This window comes from Salmo trutta, chromosome 1, assembly GCF_901001165.1.
Source record: "Salmo trutta chromosome 1, fSalTru1.1, whole genome shotgun sequence".
Classification (NCBI taxonomy): domain Eukaryota; kingdom Metazoa; phylum Chordata; class Actinopteri; order Salmoniformes; family Salmonidae; genus Salmo; species Salmo trutta.
Genome location: NC_042957.1, coordinates 22,188,740 through 22,215,965, shown reverse-complemented (window position 1 = coordinate 22,215,965; position 27,226 = coordinate 22,188,740). Strand labels below are relative to the sequence as shown.

The following is a 27,226-nucleotide window of genomic DNA, read 5'->3' as shown; positions in this document are numbered from 1 at the left end:
TCAGCTGTTCTCTGATCCTTCACAGTCACCACACAGCCCTGCACTGTGTCTCAGCTGTACTCTGATCCTTCACAGTCACCACACAGCCCTGCACTGTGTCTCAGCTGTTTTCTGATCCTTCAGTCACCACACAGCCCTGCACTGTGTCTCAGCTGTTCTCTGATCCTTCAGTCACCACACAGCCCTGCACTGTGTCTCAGCTGTACTCTGATCCTTCAGTCACCACACAGCCCTGCACTGTGTCTCAGCTGTACTCTGATCCTTCACAGTCACCACACAGCCCTGCACTGTGTCTCAGCTGTTCTCTGATCCTTCAGTCACCACACAGCCCTGCACTGTGTCTCAGCTGTACTCTGATCCTTCACAGTCACCACACAGCCCTGCACTGTGTCTCAGCTGTTCTCTGATCCTTCACAGTCACCACACAGCCCTGCACTGTGTCTCAGCTGTACTCTGATCCTTCAGTCACCACACAGCCCTGCACTGTGTCTCAGCTGTTCTCTGATCCTTCACAGTCACCACACAGCCCTGCACTGTGTCTCAGCTGTACTCTGATCCTTCACAGTCACCACACAGCCCTGCACTGTGTCTCAGCTGTTCTCTGATCCTTCAGTCACCACACAGCCCTGCACTGTGTCTCAGCTGTACTCTGATCCTTCAGTCACCACACAGCCCTGCACTGTGTCTCAGCTGTTCTCTGATCCTTCACAGTCACCACACAGCCCTGCACTGTGTCTCAGCTGTACTCTGATCCTTCAGTCACCACACAGCCCTGCACTGTGTCTCAGCTGTTCTCTGATCCTTCACAGTCACCACACAGCCCTGCACTGTGTCTCAGCTGTACTCTGATCCTACAGTCACCACACAGCCCTGCACTGTGTCTCAGCTGTACTCTGATCCTTCAGTCACCACACAGCCCTGCACTGTGTCTCAGCTGTTCTCTGATCCTTCACAGTCACCACACAGCCCTGCACTGTGTCTCAGCTGTTCTCTGATCCTTCAGTCACCACACAGCCCTGCACTGTGTCTCAGCTGTTCTCTGATCCTTCACAGTCACCACACAGCCCTGCACTGTGTCTCAGCTGTACTCTGATCCTTCAGTCACCACACAGCCCTGCACTGTGTCTCAGCTGTTCTCTGATCCTTCAGTCACCACACAGCCCTGCACTGTGTCTCAGCTGTTCTCTGATCCTTCAGTCACCACACAGCCCTGCACTGTGTCTCAGCTGTTCTCTGATCCTTCAGTCACCACACAGCCCTGCACTGTGTCTCAGCTGTTCTCTGATCCTTCACAGTCACCACACAGCCCTGCACTGTGTCTCAGCTGTACTCTGATCCTTCACAGTCACCACACAGCCCTGCACTGTGTCTCAGCTGTTCTCTGATCCTTCACAGTCACCACACAGCCCTGCACTGTGTCTCAGCTGTTCTCTGATCCTTCACAGTCACCACACAGCCCTGCACTGTGTCTCAGCTGTTCTCTGATCCTTCACAGTCACCACACAGCCCTGCACTGTGTCTCAGCTGTACTCTGATCCTTCACAGTCACCACACAGCCCTGCACTGTGTCTCAGCTGTTTTCTGATCCTTCAGTCACCACACAGCCCTGCACTGTGTCTCAGCTGTTCTCTGATCCTTCAGTCACCACACAGCCCTGCACTGTGTCTCAGCTGTACTCTGATCCTTCAGTCACCACACAGCCCTGCACTGTGTCTCAGCTGTACTCTGATCCTTCACAGTCACCACACAGCCCTGCACTGTGTCTCAGCTGTTCTCTGATCCTTCAGTCACCACACAGCCCTGCACTGTGTCTCAGCTGTACTCTGATCCTTCACAGTCACCACACAGCCCTGCACTGTGTCTCAGCTGTTCTCTGATCCTTCACAGTCACCACACAGCCCTGCACTGTGTCTCAGCTGTACTCTGATCCTTCAGTCACCACACAGCCCTGCACTGTGTCTCAGCTGTTCTCTGATCCTTCACAGTCACCACACAGCCCTGCACTGTGTCTCAGCTGTACTCTGATCCTTCACAGTCACCACACAGCCCTGCACTGTGTCTCAGCTGTTCTCTGATCCTTCAGTCACCACACAGCCCTGCACTGTGTCTCAGCTGTACTCTGATCCTTCAGTCACCACACAGCCCTGCACTGTGTCTCAGCTGTTCTCTGATCCTTCACAGTCACCACACAGCCCTGCACTGTGTCTCAGCTGTACTCTGATCCTTCAGTCACCACACAGCCCTGCACTGTGTCTCAGCTGTTCTCTGATCCTTCACAGTCACCACACAGCCCTGCACTGTGTCTCAGCTGTACTCTGATCCTACAGTCACCACACAGCCCTGCACTGTGTCTCAGCTGTTCTCTGATCCTTCAGTCACCACACAGCCCTGCACTGTGTCTCAGCTGTTCTCTGATCCTTCAGTCACCACACAGCCCTGCACTGTGTCTCAGCTGTTCTCTGATCCTTCACAGTCACCACACAGCCCTGCACTGTGTCTCAGCTGTTCTCTGATCCTTCACAGTCACCACACAGCCCTGCACTGTGTCTCAGCTGTTCTCTGATCCTTCACAGTCACCACACAGCCCTGCACTGTGTCTCAGCTGTACTCTGATCCTTCACAGTCACCACACAGCCCTGCACTGTGTCTCAGCTGTTCTCTGATCCTTCACAGTCACCACACAGCCCTGCACTGTGTCTCAGCTGTTCTCTGATCCTTCACAGTCACCACACAGCCCTGCACTGTGTCTCAGCTGTACTCTGATCCTTCACAGTCACCACACAGCCCTGCACTGTGTCTCAGCTGTTCTCTGATCCTTCACAGTCACCACACAGCCCTGCACTGTGTCTCAGCTGTTCTCTGATCCTTCACAGTCACCACACAGCCCTGCACTGTGTCTCAGCTGTTCTCTGATCCTTCAGTCACCACACAGCCCTGCACTGTGTCTCAGCTGTTCTCTGATCCTTCACAGTCACCACACAGCCCTGCACTGTGTCTCAGCTGTTCTCTGATCCTTCACAGTCACCACACAGCCCTACACTGTGTCTCAGCTGTTCTCTGATCCTTCACAGTCACCACACAGCCCTGCACTGTGTCTCAGCTGTACTCTGATCCTTCACAGTCACCACACAGCCCTGCGTCTCAGCTGTACTCTGATCCTTCACAGTCACCACACAGCCCTGCACTGTGTCTCAGCTGTACTCTGATCCTTCACAGTCACCACACAGCCCTGCTCTGAGTCAAGCCTCAAGTGGCTGTCTGGTCTCTGTGGCTGAGGAAGTGATGCGTCACTGCTGAGTCACTTTCATGATAAAATGGTGACCTTGTGTTACAGGTGAAATCCCAGAGTGTGTATTTCTTTCGGTGCTCTCCCAGTCATGTTATGTATGCTTGTCTCTTCCTTTACCTCATTACTCACTCTCTCACTCCACTTCCAGTGTAAGTGGATCCCTCTACCAACTGTCTCTGTCTCTCTCTCTCTGAGTTTTGATCTCAGTAGCTGCTGATATCCTGAAGCTATAGTGGATCAGGTTATGAGAGCGCACTGCACAGCATGATTGCCTTTGATTACTCGTCTCTGTGTGTTCAAAAGTATATCTGTAGGAAACTGAGTCAGTATCACTGGCGTCACAAAGGGAGAACAGGTTTAAGGCAGGATACTAGTGGGTGTGTGTTTTTGTGCGCATGGATGGGTGCATTTTGTAGACTTACAACCCGGTTTCTAATGAGCATTTTAAACGCTTCTGAGACATTATGTTCCATTCTTCATGTTCCATTCTTCTTGACACATAAAATCACGCACTGCAAACAGTCTTCTCCAGTTGAGTTTTTGTCTTGGAGGCTAGATGGGGGTTAAGGTTAGCTTTGAGGTTTATTTAGGTAATTCTCAGCATTCCCTGTGGTTACCATGGTGTCAGCCTTCTAGTCTGTAGTTCAACCTAAAGCCTGAAAAACGGTTGTGTGTGTGTGTGAGAGAGAGAGAGTGTGCATTTTGGGCGATTTAGGACACCAACGACATTTGTCATGTCTAATTAACAGGCGTTAGTAGCATCAATTGGTTTGGACTGTGTGCAAGGAACTGATGGTAACAAACAAACACACATACTGAGAGAGCATAAAGTAGCTAGTGGAGACAGGAAGTAGCTAGTGGAGACAGGAAAACCCATGTGGCAGTGTTTTCTCCCCTGCGCGTCAACTCATGCCTTCCCAACCACAGCCTGCTTCAAAGGCCGTCACTCACTGTGTGTGTGTGTGTGTGTGTGTGTGTGTTTTCTTACATATTCATACTCTATGTATTTGTTCTGGTTTTTGTTTCTGTAATGTATTCTAAGGCTGTATTTGCCTTTTTGTCTGTGTGCTTGTCTTACTTTAGTGAATGAGGGTCTTTGTCTGTCAGTTTTGTGTGTGTGTGTGTGTGCAAAGTGTATCCATCCATAGAAGAAGACAGGCGGTAAAGTGTCTCCCTAAGCTGTTTTTTGTCCTTGGGGGATTGAGGGATCACTGAAAAGACGTGGGAAACGTCCGAATGAAAAGGAAGGAGAGGAAGAAGGAGAAAAGGGAGGAAGTCCTTGTTCTGCATGCTATGACTATGTCCTGTTGGAACGTGTGTGTGTTGGCACAGTCGTTGCAATTACATCCTGGTTTTGGCACGTCCCAGACTGCTGGCGTACAATGACAGAGAGAAGTAGCAGGTGAATGTGAGAAAGGAGGAGTGTGAGACAGTCGCAGCTAAGGAGAGGGTTAGAAAGGAGCCTGAAGAAGTATGGAAAGAGGGACCTAACATAATGGGAAAGAGAGGGAAAGATTGGGGGGTAAAGAATGCTAGAAAATGGTGAGAGAGGTGGATAAACAGCCCTGATATTGTGTTAATGAGTGTGAGGCAACAGTAGAGGTTATTAGAACTAAGAACAGTGAAAGACAACGTGCGGGTTGAAATCAAGGAACTCTTAACCTCCCTCCCTCACTCTCCTTCTTTCCATGACCCGTTCTTTCTTTCTCCCCCTCACTCTTTCACTTTCCCTTGTCCCTTCCTTTATCTTTCATTTATATGCCTTATTTCTCCTTCCCTTCTCTCTCACTCCTGTTAGTTGTTTCACCAGTCCAGAGAGTCTAGTTAGTTATCCATATCATCATGCTTTACCTTCAGTGACATGTCTCCCTACTTTCCCTCTGCTCTGGGTGACTGGCCTGGCTGGCTGCTCCTATCACTGACATCCTGTCCCCACCAGTCCTAAACCTGTTTCCTCCCCTGTCCCCAAGCCTATCCGCTCTGCCCCTCACCAGAACACCAGACCCCATACACACTCAAAAGAGGAAGTGCTCTTAATCTGACAGCTGTCTCAGCCAAACAGATTGCTCAGATCCCCCCCTTTGTCCCTGTCTGTCACAGCTTTCCGTGATTATTACCTAGCACAGGATGTGACACGTGTTCACTGTCGTTTCCTGTTAAAGGGAAAATCCACCCAAACTATCTTTTGGTATGTTCTTTCAGTAGTTCACTGTTGATACAGTCCCCATATGTTTTGCATGTCAGCAGTCAAGTTTTCAAGATATTGGGCTTTCAAGAAGCGAAGTGTCACCGGTCACATTTATCATGATGATTCAGAAAAGAAGGGGGAGCATGGTGGAGTTAGGGAAATGGATTCCATAGCTTTAGGAAGTTGTCTGTCTTCCCCCAAAACAACTCGTCTCTTCTGAATCTCTGCATATCTAACGAGACATGGGGTCTGCTGGTTTCTTCGATTTGTTTTTCTGAGTCGGACATTGAGTGGTGTTCTCTGAGACTGAGTGCAGTTTGAAAGCCGTCTAATTTGATCAGTGTGAGAGCACTCTGCATGATATGAAAGACGGTCTGTCTGTTGTGGCTGAGGAGGAGAAGAGGAGGTTGATGAGAGGAGAGGATGAGAGGAACTGCTTTTGGTTGACCAATGCTTGACCGCCAAAGAAACCTGCTTATCCTTTATCCCTGATATTGTCAACAACACACAGCCCACACTAACCGAATTAGAAAAGAGTTAAAAGAGTGTGAGGTTGGGGGGGCGGGGTGCACCCCTCATAATTGAAAGGAGTGCAGGGGGAGACCCCTTCAGCCTCCATAACCCAATTAAGGAGGCGGCGAGCTACACCTCATCCCCTTGACAACAACAGATAGCAACCACATCACCATAGCAACCTGGGGATTGGGGGGGTCACTGGTCAGGTCCTCTTGAATGTCCCACCCCCCTCACACACACTCCTCTGTATGTTACGGCCTATTTGATTGGCCTGTGTGTGTCAGTGTAGTGTGTATGGGATCTCGGCACGCGTGCGGTGAGGCGGCACAGAGGTGGCCAAATGTGGAGAGTGTGTGTGTGTGTGTGTGTGTGTGTGTGTTTGTGTCTGTGTTGAGCACTGAGCGGGAGAAAGAGTGTCTCTGCAGCGTTAGTGTTTGAGGCTACTTGGTGTGAGTGTGCTAGAGTTTAACAGTACATGATGTTTATAACAGCATAGTGTGTGTGTGTGTGTCCTCTGTGTAGCTCAGTGTGTGTATATGGGCTTAGTGGACACAGTCATGCCTGCTAGAGGGATCAAGATTTGGGGCCACAAGAAAAGGAAGAACCCCTATGCAGGTAGGAAGTGTTTGCGTGCCATGTGTGAGCACACCTTGTTGTTATGTGTGCCACTTGCTGTGCTGTGTACTACCATGCTTGTTAACACATGTTCACAACATCACCAGAGTTTTGCCTTGGATCAGAGATGTAAATGAAGATGTTCAGACAGAGAGTGAGAAAGTGTGAACCAGAGGGAGAGGTAGATGGAAGACAAAGTGTGATGAGAGAGAGAGAGAGGGAGAGAATTGAGATTCAGCACTTAACGTATGTCTCAGTGATGCTGAGAGACTAGCTTGTGAGCTTCAATATGTAGTGTTGTCAGCAGTATGCAGTCATGTTCATAGTAAATGGAGTTACATTGATGTAGCTGTAATATATACTTTTCTATTAGAATAGTAGTTAGTTACTTTGTGAGTGAATGGATTTGCACAGGGATGAGTTTGAAGGAAGACACTCACCTGACTTTGGAGGTAGGCTTTCACCTTCATTTACAATTAGACATGTTCTGTTATAGACACCTTTTAACACACAGCTTTCAGATTCTAGCCTACTATCTAAGGAGATATGATATGATTATTTTATTTTATTTGATATTTGTTGGAATATTATACTAAAATCTGCCAAGAACCTTTTCTCAAGTCATGTTGTAGGACTTGATTTGTTTGGCCTAGAAGATGTGGCTACTATGTTCCAGTGAATGTTCTGGTCTGCATGGTGATAGCCTTGAGATGGGCTGACTGTCCACTGCAGAACAGCACACATCGTTCTGTTCTGAGCACCATCATGGACAATACAGTGCCTTTAAGCTTTACCTTATTCATTTGGTAAATATAACTAATTAAGGTGATATGGTTGGTTAACTGTAGTTCATTGTAAATAATGATTAATGACAGATTAAATCGATGTATGAGCAAGAATACAGTACATAGATTTTTCATTGATGGAGTCTCAACAATAAACCTGAATGACTGGCAATTGAGGGTCTCACTCTCAGGTGTGTGTGTGTGTGTGTGTGTGTGTGTGTTGGGATGATTTTATATAGTTAAATAAAATATTGTGATATTTGAAGTTGATGATATACAGTACCAGTCAAAAGTTTGGACACCTACTCATTCCAGTGTTTTTCTTTATTTTGACTATTTTCTACATTGTAGAATAATAGTGAAGACATCACAATTATGAAATAACACATATGGAATCATGTAGTAACCAAAAAAGTGTTCAACAAATCAAAATATATTTTATATGGAAGATTCTTCAAAGTAGCCACCCTTTGTCTTGATGAAAACGTTGCCCACATCAAGGCAAAGGGTGGCTACTTTGAAGAATCTAAACTATAAAATATATTTTGAAAACTTTTTTGGTACTACATGATTCCATATGTGTTATTTCATAATTTTGATGTCTTCACTATTATTCTACAATGTAGAAAATAGTAAAAATAAAGAAAAACCCTTGAAAAAGTAGGTGTCCAAACTTTTCACTTTAATTGAACTTTACAAATCAAAACGGTTCAGTCTTATCAGTTAGGTTGTATCAATATGTTAATACAGCCTGACTTATTTTTTAAACCATATTAAGATTATATCATGAGAATATGACTATAATATCGTAAATAAAATCAACTTTTCAAAATGATTATACTGAATATCGCCATATTTTTAGTAGCGTATTGTAGAAGAGGTCTGCCCAAATATCAGCCAACCCTAGTGTGTGTGTTTTAGTAGCGTATTGTAGAAGAGGTCTGCCCAAATATCAGCCAACCCTAGTGTGTGTGTTTTAGTAGCGTATTGTAGAAGAGGTCTGCCCAAATATCAGCCAACCCTAGTGTGTGTGTTTTAGTAGCGTATTGTAGAAGAGGTCTGCCCAAATATCAGCCAACCCTAGTGTGTGTGTTTTAGTAGCGTATTGTAGAAGAGGTCTGCCCAAATATCAGCCAACCCTAGTGTGTGTGTTTTAGTAGCGTATTGTAGAAGAGGTCTGCCCAAATATCAGCCAACCCTAGTGTGTGTGTTTTAGTAGCGTATTGTAGAAGAGGTCTGCCCAAATATCAGCCAACCCTAGTGTGTGTGTTTTAGTAGCGTATTGTAGAAGAGGTCTGCCCAAATATCAGCCAACCCTAGTGTGTGTGTTTTAGTAGCGTATTGTAGAAGAGGTCTGCCCAAATATCAGCCAACCCTAGTGTGTGTGTTTTAGTAGCGTATTGTAGAAGAGGTCTGCCCAAATATCAGCCAACCCTAGTGTGTGTGTTTTAGTAGCGTATTGTAGAAGAGGTCTGCCCAAATATCAGCCAACCCTAGTGTGTGTGTTTTAGTAGCGTATTGTAGAAGAGGTCTGCCCAAATATCAGCCAACCCTAGTGTGTGTGTTTTAGTAGCGTATTGTAGAAGAGGATCTGCCCAAATATCAGCCAACCCTAGTGTGTGTGTTTTAGTAGCGTATTGTAGAAGAGGTCTGCCCAAATATCAGCCAACCCTAGTGTGTGTGTTTTAGTAGCGTATTGTAGAAGAGGTCTGCCCAAATATCAGCCAACCCTAGTGTGTGTGTTTTAGTAGCGTATTGTAGAAGAGGTCTGCCCAAATATCAGCCACTCTAGTGTGTGTGTTTTAGTAGCGTATTGTAGAAGAGGTCTGCCCAAATATCAGCCAACCCTAGTGTGTGTGTTTTAGTAGCGTATTGTAGAAGAGGTCTGCCCAAATATCAGCCAACCCTAGTGTGTGTGTTTTAGTAGCGTATTGTAGAAGAGGTCTGCCCAAATATCAGCCAACCCTAGTGTGTGTGTTTTAGTAGCGTATTGTAGAAGAGGTCTGCCCAAATATCAGCCAACCCTAGTGTGTGTGTTTAGTAGCGTATTGTAGAAGAGGTCTGCCCAAATATCAGCCAACCCTAGTGTGTGTGTTTAGTAGCGTATTGTAGAAGAGGTCTGCCCAAATATCAGCCAACCCTAGTGTGTGTGTTTTAGTAGCGTATTGTAGAAGAGGTCTGCCCAAATATCAGCCAACCCTAGTGTGTGTGTTTAGTAGCGTATTGTAGAAGAGGTCTGCCCAATATCAGCCAACCCTAGTGTGTGTGTTTTAGTAGCGTATTGTAGAAGAGGTCTGCCCAAATATCAGCCAACCCTAGTGTGTGTGTTTTAGTAGCGTATTGTAGAAGAGGTCTGCCCAAATATCAGCCAACCCTAGTGTGTGTGTTTTAGTAGCGTATTGTAGAAGAGGTCTGCCCAAATATCAGCCAACCCTAGTGTGTGTTTGTGAGTGACACACTGCTGTTACCTCTTTTGTGTGATGGAGGAAAAGTAGATATTTGACTGATCTGACGTAGACAGCTTCCCTCACTCTCTCCCCCCCAGCATCCCTCAATTATCCACATCATCTTACCCCCCCCCAAGCATCCCTCAATTATCACACACACACACAGCTTTGTCCCTTCCATGCTACTCTCCTGCAAGGTCTGTGTTTTCTTGTCTATTATTGTACAGTGGTGTTCATTCATTAGTACTTCTAGTATCTCTCTCACTCACACCCCCTTCTTTTCCCTCACTCTCATTTACAGTGAGCTCCAAAAAGTATTGGGATATCTTTCTCTCTTCATGCCTTTTTCTCTGCATGTCTGTCTCTGTTTCTCTCTGTTTCTCTCTCGCTCTCTCTCTGTTTCTCTCTCTTTCTCTCTCGCTCTCTCTCTGTTTCTCCCACCCCCCCAAAAGAATGACCCTGTATCAGGCAGCAGGCACTAGTTCATTAGTACAGCATTACTGTATGTATGTATCATGATTCCAACTGAAAGCAAATACGTTTTTTAAATTTATTTTTTATTTAACTAGTCAAGTCAGTTAAGAACAAATTCTTATTTACAATGACGGCCTACCTAAATGCCGCCTGCGGGGACGGGGGCCTGGGATTAAAATAAATAAATAAATCAAATCAAAATCAAATCAAATGTATTTATATAGCCCTTCGTACATCAGCTGATATCTCAAAGTGCTGTACAGAAACCCAGCCTAAAACAGCAAGCAATGCAATTGAAAGAAGCACGGTGGCTAGGAAAAACTCCGTAGGAAAAGCTCCCTAGAAAGGCCAAAAACCTAGGAAGAAACCTAAAGAGGAACCAGGCTATGAGGGGTGGCCAGTCCTCTTCTGGCTGTGCCGGGTGGATATTATAACAGAACATGGTCAAGATGTTAAAATGTTCATAAATGACCAGCATGGTCAAATAATAATAATCATAGTAGTTGTCGAGGGTGCAACAAGCATGTCCGGTGAACAAGACAGGGTTCCATAGCCGCAGGCAGAACAGTTGAAACTGGAGCAGCAGCATGGCCAGGTGGACTGGGGACAGCAAGGAGTCATCATGCCAGGTAGTCCTGAGGCATGGTCCTAGGGCTCAGGTCCTCCGAGAGAAAGAAAGAAAGAGAGAATTAGAGAGAGCATATTTAAATTCACACAGGACACCGGATAAGACAAGAGAAATACTCCAGATGTAACAGACTGACCCTAGCCCCCCGACACATAAACTACTGCAGCATAAATACAATATAAATATAGGACAAAACACACATCACAACAAGAGAGACAACGCTACATAAAGAGAGACCTAAGACAACAACATAGCAAGGCAGCAACACATGACAACAAGGCATGGTAGCAGCACAACATGGTAGCAGCACAAAACATGGTACAAACATTGGGCACAATCAACAACACAAAGGTCAAGAAGGTAGAGACAACAATACATCACACAAGCAACCACAACTGTCAGTAAGAGTGTTCATGATTGAGTCTTTGAATGAAGAGATTGAGAAACTGTCCAGTTTGAGTGTTTGTTGCAGCATGTTCAAGTCACTAGCTGCAGCGAACTGAAAAGAGGAGCGACCCAGGGGTGTATGTGCTTTGGGGACCTTTAACAGGTCCCCAAAGCACATAAATTTAGAAGAACGTGGGGCCTAGGATTGAGCCTTGGGGCACTCTCTTGGTGACAGGCAGTGGCTGAGACAGCAGATTTTCTGGCTTTATACATTGCACTCTTTGAGAGAGGTAGTTAGCAAACCAGCCCAAAGACCCCCTCAGACACCAGTACTACTTAGCCGGCCCACAAGAAGGGAATGGTCTACCATATCAAAAGCTTTGGCCAAGTCAAAAAAATAGCAGCACAATATTGCTTAGAATCAAGGGCTATGGTGACATCTTTGAGGACCTTTAAGTTTGCAGTGACACATCCATAACCTGAGCTGAAACCAGATTTCATACCAGGCTGAATACTATAGCCATCAAGAAAACCAGCCAGTTGATTATTGCCAAGTTTTTCTTGATGTGGTAGGATATTAACCACCGCAGAATGGTAGGATATTGATTATCAGGGCAAAATAGAAATAGGCCTATAACAGTTAGGATCAGCTTGATCTCCCTCTTTAAATAGAGGACGAACCGTGGCTGCCTTCCAAGCAATGGGAACCTCCCCAGAAAGGAGAGACAGGCTTTGTGCCGATAGGGGCAGCAACCTTAAAGAAGAAAGGGTCTAAACCATCTGACCAATATGTTTTTTTGGGGGTCAAATTTAAGGAGCTCCTTTAGCACCTCGGACTCAGTGACCAGGGAGAAACTTTGTAGCGGGGCAGGGGAAAAAGTGGGAGAAGCATCGGGGATAGTCGCATTAGAAGGGGTGGGAGATGAGGAAATGTTGGAAGGGCAAGGAGGCATGGCTGAGTCAAATAGGAATCCTGACTTAATGAAGTGGTGATTTAAAGAGCTCAGCCATGTGCTTCTTGTCAGTAACAACCACATCAACATTAAGGGACATGGGCAGCTGTGAGGAGGAGGGTTTATTCTCCAGGTCTTTAACTGTTTTCCAGAACTTCTTGGGGTTAGTCCCACAGAGATGTACTGGGGAAGTGATCTTGTCCCACTTCCCACACATGCTGACAGATCATTTAATAGTCACATGTACAGGGCTCCCGATGTAATTACCATGATATTCTTGGGCTCTGAGCTCCAACATTGCAGGACAAAGTAAAATGAAACAAAAATATAATGAAAATAGATCATAATAAAATTGAAACAATAATATATATATACATTAACAATTGTGCAATGATTAATGTCTGTTGAGAGGGGGTGTGAAATGTATATAGGGGGAGCGGGAGGGGGGGTAAGAAGACTGGGGGGCAGGAGGGGGACAGGGGGAGCAGATAGCTGAGTATTGGTGGCTGTTCAGCAACCTGATGTTCTGTGGTTAGAAGCTATTGGCCAGCCTTAGTTTTTTCCATGATGCTCCTATACTACCCACGTAATAACAACAGTTTTCTGTAATAACATGTTTCAAGCAGATCACCGTAGTCCCTGTGCCCTAGAACACTAGGGTAACCTGCCTAAATGACTACCGACCCATAGCACTCACGTCTGTAGCCATGAAGTGCTTTGAAAGGCTGTTCATGGCTCACATCAACACCATTATCCCAGAAACCCTAGACCGACTCCAATTTGCATACCGCCTCAACAGAGCCACAGATGATGCAATCTCTATTGTACTCCACACTGCCCTTTCCCCCCTGGACAAAAGGAACACATATGTGAGAATGCTATTCATTGACTACAGCTCAGCATTCAACACCATAGTGCCCTCAAAGCTCATCACTAAGCTAAGGACCCTGGGACTAAACGCCTCCCTCTGCAACTGGATCCTGGACTTCCTGATGGGCCACCCCCAGGTGGTAAGGATAGGTAACAACACATCCGCCACACTGATCCTGAACACGGGGGCCCCTCAGGGTTGCGTGCTCAGTCCCCTCCTGTTCTCCCTGTTCACTCATGACTGCATGACCAGGCACAACTCCAACACCATCATTAAGTTTGCCGATGACACAACAGTAGTAGGCCTGATCACCGACAATGATGAGACAGCCTATAGGGAGGAGGTCAGAGGCCTGGCAGTGTGGTGCCAGGACAACAACCTCTCCCTCAACGTGATCAAGACAAAGGAGATGATTGTGTACTACAGGAAAAGGAGGACCGAGCACGCCCCCATTCTCATCGACGGGGCTGTAGTGGAACAGGTTGAGAGCTTCAAGTTCCTTGGTGCCCACATCACCAACAAACTATCATGGTCCAAACACACCAAGACAGTCGTGAAGATTGAGATTCCCCCTCATGAGACTGAAAAGATTTGGCATGGGTCATCAGATCCTCAAAGTTATACAGCTGCACCATCAAGAGCATCCTGACTGGTTGCATCACTGCCTGGTATGGCAACTGCTCGGCCCCAGTACGTCACTGGGGCCATGCTTCCTGCCATCAATGACCTCTGTATCAGGCGGTGTCAGAGGAAGGCCCTAAAAATGGCCAAAAATTCCAGCCACCCTAGCCGTAGACTGTTCTCTCTGCTACCACACGGCAAGCGTAACCAGAGCCCCAAGTCTAGGTCCTTCTTAACAGCTTCTACCACCAAGCCATACGACTCCAGAACAAGTAATCAAATGGCTACCCGGACTATTTGCATTGTCGTCGCCCCCCCCCCCCCCTTTACGCTGCTGCTACTCTGTTTATTATCCATAGTCACTTTAACTCTACCTACATGTACATTTTACCGCAATTACCTCGACTAACTTGTGCCCCCGCACATTGACTCTGTACCGGTATCCCCTGTATATAGCTTCACTACTGTTATTTTTCTCAAACATACAACTATTTCACACCAATTTAAAGATACACCTCTCCTTAATTCAACCACATTGTCCGATTTCTTTAAGGCTTTACGGCGAAAGCATAAAGTTAGACTATGTTAGGACAGTGCCAACACAAGAAAAACCACACAGCCATTTTCCTAGCAGGAGAGGGGTCACAAAAAACAGAAATACAGCTAAAATTAAGCACTAACCTTTGACGATCTTCATCAGATGACACTCCTAGGACTCATTGTTAGACAATACATGTATGTTTTGTTCGATAAAGTTCATATTTATATCCAAAAAAACAACATTTTTGCCTCCAATACTGCCGGTGAATCAGCACCACAATTTACAAAAATACTCATCATAAACGTTGCTAAAATATTTAACTGTTATTCAAGGAATTATAGATGAACATCTCCTTTATGCAACCGCTGTGACAGATTTAAAAAAGCTTTACGGGGAAAGCACACTTTGCAATAATCTGAGTACGGCGCTCAGAAAAAGACATCAAGTAATACAGATACCGGCCATTTTGGAGTCATCTAAAATCATAAATAGCATTTTTAAATATTCACTTACCTTTGATCTTCATCAGAAGGCACTTCCAGGTCCACAATAAATGTTGTTTTGTTCGATAAAGTCCATAATTTATGTCCAAATACCTCCTTGTTGTTTGCGCGTTCAGTAAGCTACTCCAAACGTAGGAAGCGCGCCGAAAATTTCACAACAAAAAGTTAGATTTACGTTCGTTGAAACATGTCAAACGTTGTAAAGCATCAATCTTTAGGGCCTTTTTAACGTAAAACTTCTGAAATATTCCAACCGGACGATTCCAATGTCTTGAAAAACGTTATGGAACACAGCTACCCCTCACGTGAACGCACGCACGTGAATGCACGCGTCATTCTCTCGGTCATCAGACTCCAGGAGGTCTTGTTCGCTCTCTGTTGACTGCAAAAGCCTGAAACACGTTCTAAAGACTGACATCTAGTGGAAGCCTTAGGAAGTGCAAATTGAACCCTAAGGGCCCAGAAAGGTTAACACTTTTTCTTAACTGCGTTGTTGGTTAAGGGCTTGTAAGTAAGCATTTCACTGTGAGGTCTAGAGGTCGACCGATTATGATTTTTCAACGCCGATGCCGATTTATTGTAGGACCCAAAAAAAACAACGATACCTATTAGTCGGACGATTTTTATTTATTTGTAATAATGACAATTACAACAATACTGAATGAACACTTATTTTAACTTAATATAATACATCAATAAAATCTATTTAGCCTCAAATAAATAATGAAACATGTTCAATTTGGTTTAAATAATGCAAAAACAAAGTATTGGAGAAGAAAGTTAAAGTGCAATATGTGCCATGTAAGAAAGCTAACGTTTAAGTTCCTTGCTCAGAACATGAGAACAAATGAAAGCTGGTGGTTCCTTTTAACATGAGTCTTCAATATTCCCATGTAAGAAGTTTTAGGTTGTAGTTATTAAAGGAATTATATGACTATTTCTCTCTATATGATTTGTATTTCATATACCTTTTGACTATTGGATGTTCTTATAGGCACTTTAGTATTACCAGTGTAACAGTATAGCTTCCGTCCCTCTCCTCGCTCCTACCTGGGCTCGAACCAGGAACAACAGCCACCCTCGAAGCAGATTTGCCCATGTAGAGCAAGGGAAACGACTACTCCAAGTCTCAGAGCGAGTGATGTTTGAAACGCTATTAGCGCGCACCCGCTAACTAGCTAGCCATTTCACATCGGTTACACCAGCCTAATCTTGGGAGTTGACAGGCTTGAAGTCATAAACAGCGCAATGCATTGCGAAGAGCTGCTGGCAAAACGCAGTAAAGTGCTGTTTTGAATGAATGCTTATGAGCCTGCTGCTGCCTACCATCGCTCAGTCAGACTGCTCTATCAAATCATGACTTAATTATAACATAATAACACACAGAAACACGAGCCTTAGGTCATTAATATGGTCGAATCCGGAAACTATCACGTTTATTCTTTCAGTGAAATACGGAACCGTTCCGTATTTTATCTAACGGGTGGCATCCATAAGTCTAAATATTCCTGTTACATTGCACAACCTTCAATGTTATATCATAATTACGTAAATTCTGGCAAATTAGTTCGCAACGAGCCAGGCGGCCCAAACTGTTGCATATACCCTGACCATGCGTGCAATGAACGCAAGAGAAGTGACACAATTTCACCTGGTTAATATTGCCTGCTAACCTAGATTTCCTTTAGCGAAATATGCAGGTTTAAAAATATATACTTCTGTGAATTGATTTTAAGAAAGGCATTGATGTTTATGGTTAGGTACAGTCGCGCAACGATTATGCTTTTTTCGCAAATGCGCTTTTGTTAAATCATCCCCCGTTTGGCGAAGTTGTCTGTCTTTGTTAGGAAGAAATACACTTCACAGTTTGCAACGAGCCAGGCGGCCCAAACTGCTGCATATAGCCTGACTCTGTTGCAGAGGTGACACATTTTCCCTAGTTAAAAGAAATTCATGTTAGCAGGCAATATTAACTAAATATGCAGGTTTAAAAATATATACTTGTTTATTGATTTTAAGAAAGACATTGTTTATGGTTAGGTACAAGTTTGAGCAACCTTTTTTTGCGAATGCGCACCGCATCGATTATATGCAACGCAGGACAGGCTAGATAAACTAGTAATATCATCAACCATGTGTAGTTAACTAGTGATTATGATTGATTGTTTTTTATAAGATAAGTTTAATGCTAGCTAGCAACTTACCTTGGCTTCTTACTGCATTCGCGTAACAGGCAGGCTCCTCGTGGAGTGCAATGTAAAGCAGGTGGTTAGAGCGTTGGACTAGTTAACCGTAAGGTTGCAAGATTGAATCCACAAGCTGACAAGGTAAAAATCTGTTGTTCTGCCCCTGAACAAGGCAGTTAACCCACCGTTCCTAGGCCGTCATTGAAAATAAGAATGTGTTCTTAACTGACTTTCCTAGTTAAAAAATATTTATAAAAAATACAAAAATCAGCAAATCGGTGGCCAAAAATAACGATTACCAATTGTTATGAAAACGTGAAATCGGCCCTAATTAATCGGCCATTTTGATTAATCGGTCGACCTCTAGTGAGGTCTATACCGGTTGTATTTGGCGCATGTGACATACGATTTGATTAGATGAAGCGGAGTGAACAGGACATGGCTCAGGTGGCTGCGGTCCTGTAGATCACTGTGAGGGCCCTCGGGGACCGCAGCATCCTGATGTTGAAGAGGCTCTGTTGTGCCTTCTTCACCACGTGTAGTTTGACCATTTCAGCTCCTCGGAGAGGTGTACGCCAAGGAACTTTACGTTTTTGAACGTCTCCACGGTGGCCCCTTTGATGAGGATGGGGACGTGTCCATTCTGGTGACTCCTGAAGTCCAGAATCCACTCCTTTTTGTTTTTCTGATGTTGAGGGAGAGGTTGTTTACCTGACACCATGCTGTCAGAGTGCCTACCTCCTGCCTGTATGCTGTCTCGTCGTTTTTGGTAATCAGGCCTACTATTGTTGTGTCATCAGCTAACTTAATAATGGAGTTGGAACTGTGTGAGGCCACGCAGTCATGGGTATACAGGAGGGGGAAGGACGCACCCTTGTGGGGCCCCCGTGTTGAGAATCGGTGTCAAGTTAATGTTGCCTACATTCACCACCTGGGGGCGGCCTGTCAGGAAGTCCAGGACCCAGTTGCATAGGGAGGGGTTCAGTCCCAGGGTCGTGAGCTTTGTGGAGAGCTTCACTATGGTATTGAAGGCCGAGCTGTAGTCGATGAATGGCATTCTCACATAGGTGTTCCTTTTGTCCAGGTGGGAAAGGGCAGTGTGGAATGCAATGACGATTTGCGTCTCCGAATCTGTCAGGGCGGTAGGCGAATTGGAGAAGGTTGAATGTGTCGGGAGGGAGTAGGTGGTCTTTGAACAATCTCTTGAAGCACTTCATGATGATGGAAGTGAGTGCTACTGGTCGGTAGTCATTCAGCTCAGTTACTTTCCCTTTCTTGGGCACAGGGATGATAGTGGACATCGTGAAGCAGGGGATAGCGGCCTGAACTAGAGAGAAAATGTCAGCTGGTCTGCACATGCTCTGACGGCGCAGCCTCTTATTTCTTGCTGACTGAGAGAGAGAGAGAGACACAAACAGCATTCATTGTGTTCATCTCAGCCTGTCAAAGCTTCCTCTCCTGTTCCTGACCAATGTCCAGACAACGGCAGTTAATCATCTGACTGGCTGACTGTTTCTGTAAATGCCAGTTACCGGAGGACACTTGCGGATTGAAGTTTGTTCAGGAGATCGTAAATATGATATCCTGCTATTCAATGTCTATTAACTATTACTCTCCTCATGCTCCTCTCGGACCTGACCCCTGCCTGACCCCTCTTGATCCCTACCAATCTTCATCTGTATAACTCCGGTAAGTACTTTTTGGGGAGAACAGCCAGTAACAAACTTCACCTTTCACCCCTCCCAGTTTTTTTGGTTTATTCACTAGGGCACAATATTACAGAACATTTACTGTACGTTTACGCAGAAATGCATAGAACTGACATGATTCTATGTCATGTCTCTTCTATACATTCCATGTCTATCTGCAACATTGTTATTCCCCAGAATATGTGACCCACCACTTCAATTCGGTCTTATGTAGCAAAATTTGAAACAGTTTTTTACATTGGCTAAAAGTAGACTCAGAGCTGCGAAATGGTATATCATAAACTGCAGTTGAGGAACTATGGGAAAGTAATTATGCTTTGAAACTTGATAAACTTGTAACCCCACTTTTGACAAAATGGCCCTTGAAAATGTTGGTACACCTACTGGAGAGCTTTTCTTTGTCTACACCTATTCAGCATCGTTCCCACCCTCTTAGCCCCACCCATCTCTTTAAGGAGTCACATGTGAGGTCAAGTGCTGAACAGAGTGAGTAAGGTAGTGTAGTAAACAACCAAAGATTAAGACTAACAGTGGTGAAAGTAGTAGCCTACAATAACAAAACATTCCAGGTGAAAATACACTTTATTTAGTCATTGGCCTGTATCCTAAGATGACTTTGAAAGTGTCCAGATAAAAATATTTTATAATTATTAGATGATGCTTAGCCAGACAGTTGTCTAAATTGATGGGTCATGTGAAAGAAATGCTATAGCCAACCCAGCCACATCTAGCTAAGTGGATGGGTCACTATTGTCTAGACATGTACACATGTTCATGAAATACAATAGAGGCTGTATTCACCCCTAGACGCACAACTTGATGGGTCATGTAATCATTCACTTGTGAGGTGGAGTCTTTTGTTTAGACATGTAGCTAGCTAAACAATTAACCGTAATCCCAACCCATAGCTACAGTACAAATGGATTGTTATAGCTAGCCACTATACATGAAATTCTTAAGTATGAATCTGCAGGTAGCTAAAGGTAACCAGCTAGGTGTAATGTTAGCTAGCAATGCAAATGGATTTTGAGATACAAATAATATTACTACACAGATCATACACATAACGTTAGCTAGCGAGCCAGCAAGCTAACGTTCGCTAGCTAGCGAACATTACGCTTTAACTTGCAATGAAAACGGCTTTCTGCCAAAATTAGAAATGTATCATATCTGAAAATGTAGCTAGACTCTTATCCGTAAACATGGATGAACGCTTCAGGGCAGCGTGTCTTTTCCGTTTGGTTTGTAGCTAGCTACAGCTTGTTTTGCCCGTTAGTGTGTCAAGTAAATAAAAAAGTCACTCTGGTTCACACTGAACTTGTGCAGAAATAGTCCATCACAACTTTTCCCCACAGATTTTTGTTGATACCACCTACTAAATTCAGGGCAGCAATGTTGTTGAGAGCAGTAGCAACACTTTTGCAGATCTCCATGGCTAATGTTTTATTATTCAAAAAAGCTGGGTAGCAAGGATTAGCTACACACACTGAGCAGCTCATGTTATAGACAGAAGTGTGCTACATCGCAGACCAATCCGAACTCCTCTCTCGGCATGTTCAGCCCATCTGTTATCTCATCCAATCATGGCTAGCAGGAAGGTTCCTGACTTTTTCCGTGGATAAACCGACTAGGCTCGTAATTTTGACAATTTTATTTGTATTTACAGATGGCATACAAGTTTGTTATTAATATTTTTATTTTAATGTTTTACCTTTATTTAACTAGGCAAGTCCGTTACAATGACGGCCTACACCGGCCAAACCCGGACGACGCTGGGCCAATTGTGCCCCGCCCTATGGGACTCCCAATCACTGCCGGTTGTGATACAGCCTGGATACGGACCAGGGTGTCTGTAGTGACGCCTCTAGCACTGAGATGCAGTGCCTTAGACCGCTGCGTCACTCGGGAGCCCAGAGGAATTTCTGCCAAAAGAATGCATTTTGAAAAAATTAAATCAATAAAAAACGTTCAAATGTCTCTTCTGTGAAGTAGTAATGTGCAACATATGCCTAGCTTCTTGAAACGGGTCACAGTATTTAAATGTATAAGCCCCTGGTCTCTGTAGGGGTGTCTACCAAGAAGTGAAGCTAATTTCCTGGATGTCAGAGCAGAGTGATGGGCCTCACCCGGTGTGTGGACGGTACTGATGCAGTCAACATGATTTATATGTCAGTGATAGACCTAGGGAGCAGAAAAATGTGTGTGGGGGAATGCTGTTGAGGAAGTGTGTGTGTGTGTGTGTGTGTGTGTGTGTGTGTGTGTGTGTGTGTGTGTGTGTGCGAGCACCTGAGTGTGTGTGTTACTGTCTACCTCTGTGTGTATAACCGGAGGGGTGTGCTCCTAACGTGGGAACACCGGGTGAAACGGTGTGAGATCACTAATCTCACTTTCTCCACAGAGCCCTGAGCTACACATTGACCCCTTTACCACTCCCACAGGGGAACATGACCTCGTAACACACACCTTGAGAAGATAGAGCTCATATTACCACTATCACCTTTATGACTGACTTATAGGCTCCATATAGAACAGATCTACAGAGATCGTTACTATAGGCTCCATATAGAACGGATCTACAGAGATCGTTACTATAGGCTCCATATAGAACGGATCTACAGAGATCGTTACTATAGGCTCCATATAGAACGGATCTACAGAGATCGTTACTATAGCCTCCATATAGAACAGATCTACAGAGATCGTTACTATAGCCTCCATTTAGAACGGATCTACAGAGATCGTTACTATAGGCTCCATATAGAACGGACCTACAGAGATCGTTACTATAGGCTTCATATAGAACAGATCTACAGAGATCGTTACTATAGGCTCCATATAGAACGGATCTACAGAGATTGTTACTATAGGCTCCATTTAGAACGGATCTACAGAGATCGTTACTATAGGCTCCATATAGAACGGACCTACAGAGATCGTTACTATAGGCTCCATATAGAACGGACCTACAGAGATCGTTACTATAGGCTCCATATAGAACGGATCTACAGAGATTGTTGCTATAGGCTCCATATAGAACGGATCTACAGAGATCGTTACTATAGAGCCAGGAAGTTGTCCTGAGCATCTGACCTGACTTTTCTCTCAAGGTGTATTTTGAACTAGAACTCCAATCAACTAGGAAGCTTTGAAGTCTCACTTGTGTGAACTGTAGCTTATAACTTTTGAAACGACTAGTATAGATAGTCTGTTACAATCAGATGTGTGTGTATGTGTGTGTGCTCATTGGCTGGTTGGGGGTCCCTTAGGGCTAGCTTCCATCTTAAATGAGGTCAGTGTGTGTGTGTGATGCTGTAGGCTACATTTTGACTCCTATTCTCTCGGTCCAACACATTGTCAACTCATATTATCCTTTATCTCAACCTTGGGGCGAGAACTAAATTAAGATTGCTTCATTCTCTCTTTCTCTCTCTCTCCCCCGTCTCGCTCTCCCTGCCCCTCTCACCTCATGTACGCTAGCTACAAACAAACCAGGTGATGGTTGAGTAACATACCTCAGACAGTCAGGTGACTCAACGAGAATCCTCTCACTGCTCACAAGCTTGACTTGTTCAATAATTCATGCTACACTGAACAAAAATATAATGCAAAATGTAGTGTTGGTCCCATGTTTCCGTAAGCACAAAAAGCTTATTTCTCTAAAATGCTGTTCACAAATGTATTTACATCCTTGTTAGTGAGCATTTTGCCTGTGCCAAGATATGCCACACCTGTCAGGTGGATGGATTATCAAGAAGCGGATTAAACAGCATGGTCATTACACAGGTGCATCTTGTGCTGGGGATAATAAAAGACCACTCTCTAAAATGTGCAGTTTTGTCACACAACACAATGTCACAGATGTCTGAAGTTTTGAGAGAGTGTGCAATTGGCATTCTGACTACAGGAATGTCCACCAGAGCTCTTGCCAAATAATTAAATGTTCATTTCTCTACCATAAGCCGCCTCCAATGTCATTTTAGAGAATTTGGCAGTTCGTTCCAACCGGCTCACAACCGCAGACCACGTGCAACCATGCCAGCCCAGGACCTCCACATCGTCTGAGACCAGCCACCGGACAGCTGATGAAGCTGTGGGTTTGCACAACCGAGGAATTTCTGCATAAACTGTCAGAAACCGTCTCAGCTCATCTTCATGCTCGTAGTCCTCACCAGGGCCTTTACCTGACTGAAGTTCGGCATTGTACCTACTTCAGTGGGCAAATGCTCACCTTCGATGGCCACTGGCACGCTGAAGAAGTGTGTTCTTCACGGATTAATCCCGGTTTCAACTGTACCGGGCAGATGGCAGACGTGTATGGCGTTGTGTGGGCGAGCAGTGCCCCATGGTGGCGGTGGGGTTATGGTATGGCAGGCATAAGCTAAGGACAACAAACACAATTGCACTTGTTTGATATTAATTTGAATAAACAGCCATACTGTGATGAGATCCTGAGGCCCCTTGTCGTGCCATTCATCCCCCACCATCACCTCATGTTCCATCAGGATAATGCACGTCTCCATGTCACAAGGATCTGTACACAATTCCTGGAAGCTGAAAATGTCCTAGTTATTCCATGGCCTGCATACTCACCAGACATGTCACCCATTGGGAATGTTTGGGATGCTCTGGATCGACATGAATGACAGCGTGTTCCAGTTAACACCAATATCCAGCAACCTCGCACAGCCATTGAAGAGGAGTGGGACAACATTCCACAGGCCACAATCAACAGCCATCTGATAGACTCTATGCAAAGGAGACGTATTGCTGTATGGACTTCAATGACATTGTTTTTGTACAGTGCATTCGGAAAGTATTCAGGGCCCTTGACTTTTTCCACATTTTGTTACGTTACAGCCTTATTATAAAATTGATTTAAAAACATTTTCTCATCAATCTACACACACTACCCCATAATGACAAAGCAAAACAGGTTTTTAGAAATGTTTCAAAATGTATAAAAAGAATAAGAAACTGATATGACATTTACGTAAGTATTCAGACCCTTTACTCAGTATTTTGTTGAAGCACCTTCTGCAGCCATTTACAGCCTCTGGTTGTCTTAACCTATTCCTTATCAGTCCCTGAGAGGGCTTTAGGTTGGAATGTGCTGCTATGTTATGTTCAGAGGCACAGACAGACATTCCTCTCCTGTGTGTCCAGACCAGCAGCAGTTATCCCTCATTTATAATCACCTCATAAATCCTCATAAACAAGAAAGAGAGTAACTTTTGCATAGGGCTTTTCACAGCTCTTCAAGCACTGTGCCACAGTTTTGACTGAAACTAGCCTAGCAGTCCTTTGTCATTTAACAATTCACAGCATTTGAGTTGATGACATCACAAAAGGCTGTAAGAGTTGGACATTCTAAGTCACAAACGGCTGTTCAACTGATGTGATCACAAAAGGTTGCTAGTTCAATCCAAAATATTGTTTTCCAGCCCAAATCAAAAGGTTTTGAAATGTTACTGTTTCAGTTCTGGTGTGGTAATACAGTACACACAGCTATTTGTGGTCTAAATATGCACACAGAGGTTATGCACACAGAACAGGACAAACAAACCAATGGGCAAAGGTGTGGGGTCGGATAATATGTAACAGACACCAGTTGGTTTGGCTACTGTACGATGTGATTATTTGATTTGGATAAAAGTGTCCAGACACACATGCACAGGCCTACACACACACACACACACACACACACACACTGACACACAGACACAGCCAGTCTCAAGAGGCTCATTTCATAGTGGGTGGGGCAGTGGCCTTTGGCTTTCTGTCTGAGGTGGGACGAGAGTTTGTCCAACTCCCCCTCTACACGGACACAAAGAAACACTGTGTTTGAGAGAAAGAGAGGGAGGGGAGAGACTTGGTGAAAAAGGGAGAGGGAGAGAAAGGGAAGCAGTTAGAGGGAAACAGAGGGATAGAACATTGGAGGCAGAGGAGAAGGAGTGAATTTAGAACTGATGGAGGGAGAGAGTGACTGGAAGAAGAGGAAGACAGAAGGGTTCTGGTCTGGGTGAAAGTGAGGGGGAAGGAATGTGGAGACAGAGAGAGAGAGAGAGAGAGAGAGAGAGGAAAAAAAGAGGGAGAGATGGAGGGTGGCCAGATGGAACTCGGCTCAAACTTCTGACAGCTTGTGGGGGGAATTTCTATCGGGGTGTCTATTTTAGATCATCCCCGTGTGTGTGTGTGTGTGTGTGTGTGGCACAGACTTGTGGATGCTAGCCCATATAATAATAAAACCATAACGGATATGGAATCTGTTCCACGCTGTGTATGTTTACTACTATGTGTATCTTACACCCTTTGTTGGAGTGCACAGTCTGTTCACTATGCAGTGTATGTGTGTTCTGCTCCACATTACATGCAAGGCTTCCCTTTAATCTGCCCGAAAACCTCTCTTTATCTGTAGAATCCAGGCTGGCTTTGACTGGGATACCACTGATCTGGATTCAGTTTTAAATAACTCCATGTAATGTAATGGTTCAGAATGTAGTTTATTTTTCTGTTCTAGAGTCAGCACAGTAAGGCAGGTATAATCCTGTGTCAGTGGTTTATGGAGATTTGGCTGTTCTCTGTACAGTTTAGTTGGGAGGTTTGTGTAGTGCAGCGGTTACCAACCTTTTCCCTTCCAAGGACCACCAAATCAGTGTCAACAGCTCTCAAGGACCACCATTCATGGAGAAGCGGAAATGTTTAACATGAAATATCTTGGCAGTCAAATTTAGTCAATCTTATCAGTGAATGTAACATATTAAAGGACTTAATAATAATATTATTGTAAACAATTAGCATTGTGAAAGTAATGTAAAATTGCTTATAATACCATTAATACTCCCAAATGTTATTATTTTTGGAAGATTTTTATAATAAAATAATAATAATAATAATACAAAAATTGCGTAACTCCTGCAGTCCCCCTCGGACCACAGGTTGAAAGCCACTGGTGTAGTGTCTCCTGTGTTGGGGAGATCTGCTGTAGGATTAGTTGGTGTGAGTGTGGCTGCCGTATGAACGGTAATATGTGTCTGTCTGTGTGTTCAGAGCAGACAGCACACAGCTGTAGAGGGCAGAGCACCCGCCCCAAGTCAGCCTCCCATTGTCACGGTAATGGCTAGGCCTGCCGACCAACGTCTGCTCAATCAGCATAACAGACACACACTCTCTCTCTCTCCAACTCAGTGTTGATGTGCAGGCTGAGTGCCGGGTCGTGTGGGGGAAGAGGGAGAGTGTGTTTCTGGGGTAACTAACTATCCCCATCCCTACCCTCTCCCCTCTTCACATAGTCATGTATTTACACTGGCCCGAGGGGTTGGGCAGGGGAGAGGTACTGCTACTGATTCTCACAGCTAGGGGTTTTATGACTGCTAGAGACTTTTGCTACTGCACCTCATAGCGACACACACTGACTGCACAATACCAGAAAAGAGAGAGAATCGATATCTCTCTTTTTGTGTCTGGCTCTCTCAAGCATTCACACAAAGCTCTGCATTTGCTGCACACAGACTCACACCTCCCGTCAGAGCTGGTTGGGCAGACGACAGCACCTGTAAACTCTCCACAGGGACTGTCAACAAATGTACAGAACCGTGCTTCTCTGCCAGCCTCATTCTCCTCAAGATTCCAAAGACTGTCCCTCTGGGCAACTGCTCCTTTACTATGTTAATCCCAAACCAATGCTGCATAGTTTATAATCTGTATTTTTACAGCGACAACCACACGAATACACAAGCCCAAAGCACTTCATATGTGGCACGAAAAGACAAAAGAGATATTTTGGTCTCAGTGTATTTAGACATAAGGATTCAGTTGTTGTATGTGTACAGAACACCATGGGAGATGGATGTGGCGTGGACTAACCTGCTCTCTGTGTTTTTGTCAGCAGTTTAGGTTTGTTGAGGAATCTTAGCTCTGTGTTTTCACAGCTCGACAGACGGAAGTGGCACAGCATAAACCACACACACACACAAGCAAAACATGGAAACTTTCCAGAGGCTAAAGTAATGGTCTTTGTGTGTGTGTGTGTGTGTGTGTGTGTGTGTTAAGCTACCCCTATGGTGGTTGTCAGTGGAACTGCTGATGTTGCAGGTGTAAAACACCCAAACACAGCATGGGACTCTGCTACTGGTGACTACCTATGGGGAAACAAACAGGTCTGAATGTACCAAACACAGCATGGGACTCTGCTACTGGTGACTACCTATGGGGAAACAAACAGGTCTGAATGTACCAAACACAGCATGGCTACTGGTGACTACCTATGGGGAAACAAACAGGTCTGAATGTACCAAACACAGCATGGGACTCTGCTACTGGTGACTACCTATGGGGAAACAAACCGGTCTGAATGTACCAAACACAGCTGAACACTGAGACTTGTGCAGCAATATTTGAGCTATGTAGAGGACACTGTGATTCACCTAAATGCGTGACTCCCTGGTCCCCGGCCTGATGCGGTGGCTGATGGGTGTAACGGGGAGCTCCCACACTGACTCACCTGCTGTCTATGA

The 27,226-nt window shown here is 44.8% G+C and overlaps 1 protein-coding gene across 4 annotated transcripts in view; it reads left to right on the top strand.

The window, feature by feature from the left end:
* Positions 1-27,226, top strand: part of nhsl1b (NHS-like 1b) — a 170,239-nt gene that overhangs the window by 33,866 nt on the left and 109,147 nt on the right. Inside the window, exon 1 of one of the 4 annotated variants that reach the window (XM_029745866.1) lies at positions 6,135-7,060. The exons of the other annotated variants lie outside the window; for them this stretch is intronic. Within the exon in view, the coding sequence (XP_029601726.1) occupies positions 7,009-7,060 (52 nt within the window). The 5' untranslated portion in view covers positions 6,135-7,008. Of the gene's footprint in view, positions 1-6,134; positions 7,061-27,226 lie in introns of those variants that run through there. 4 annotated transcript variants of the gene reach the window in all.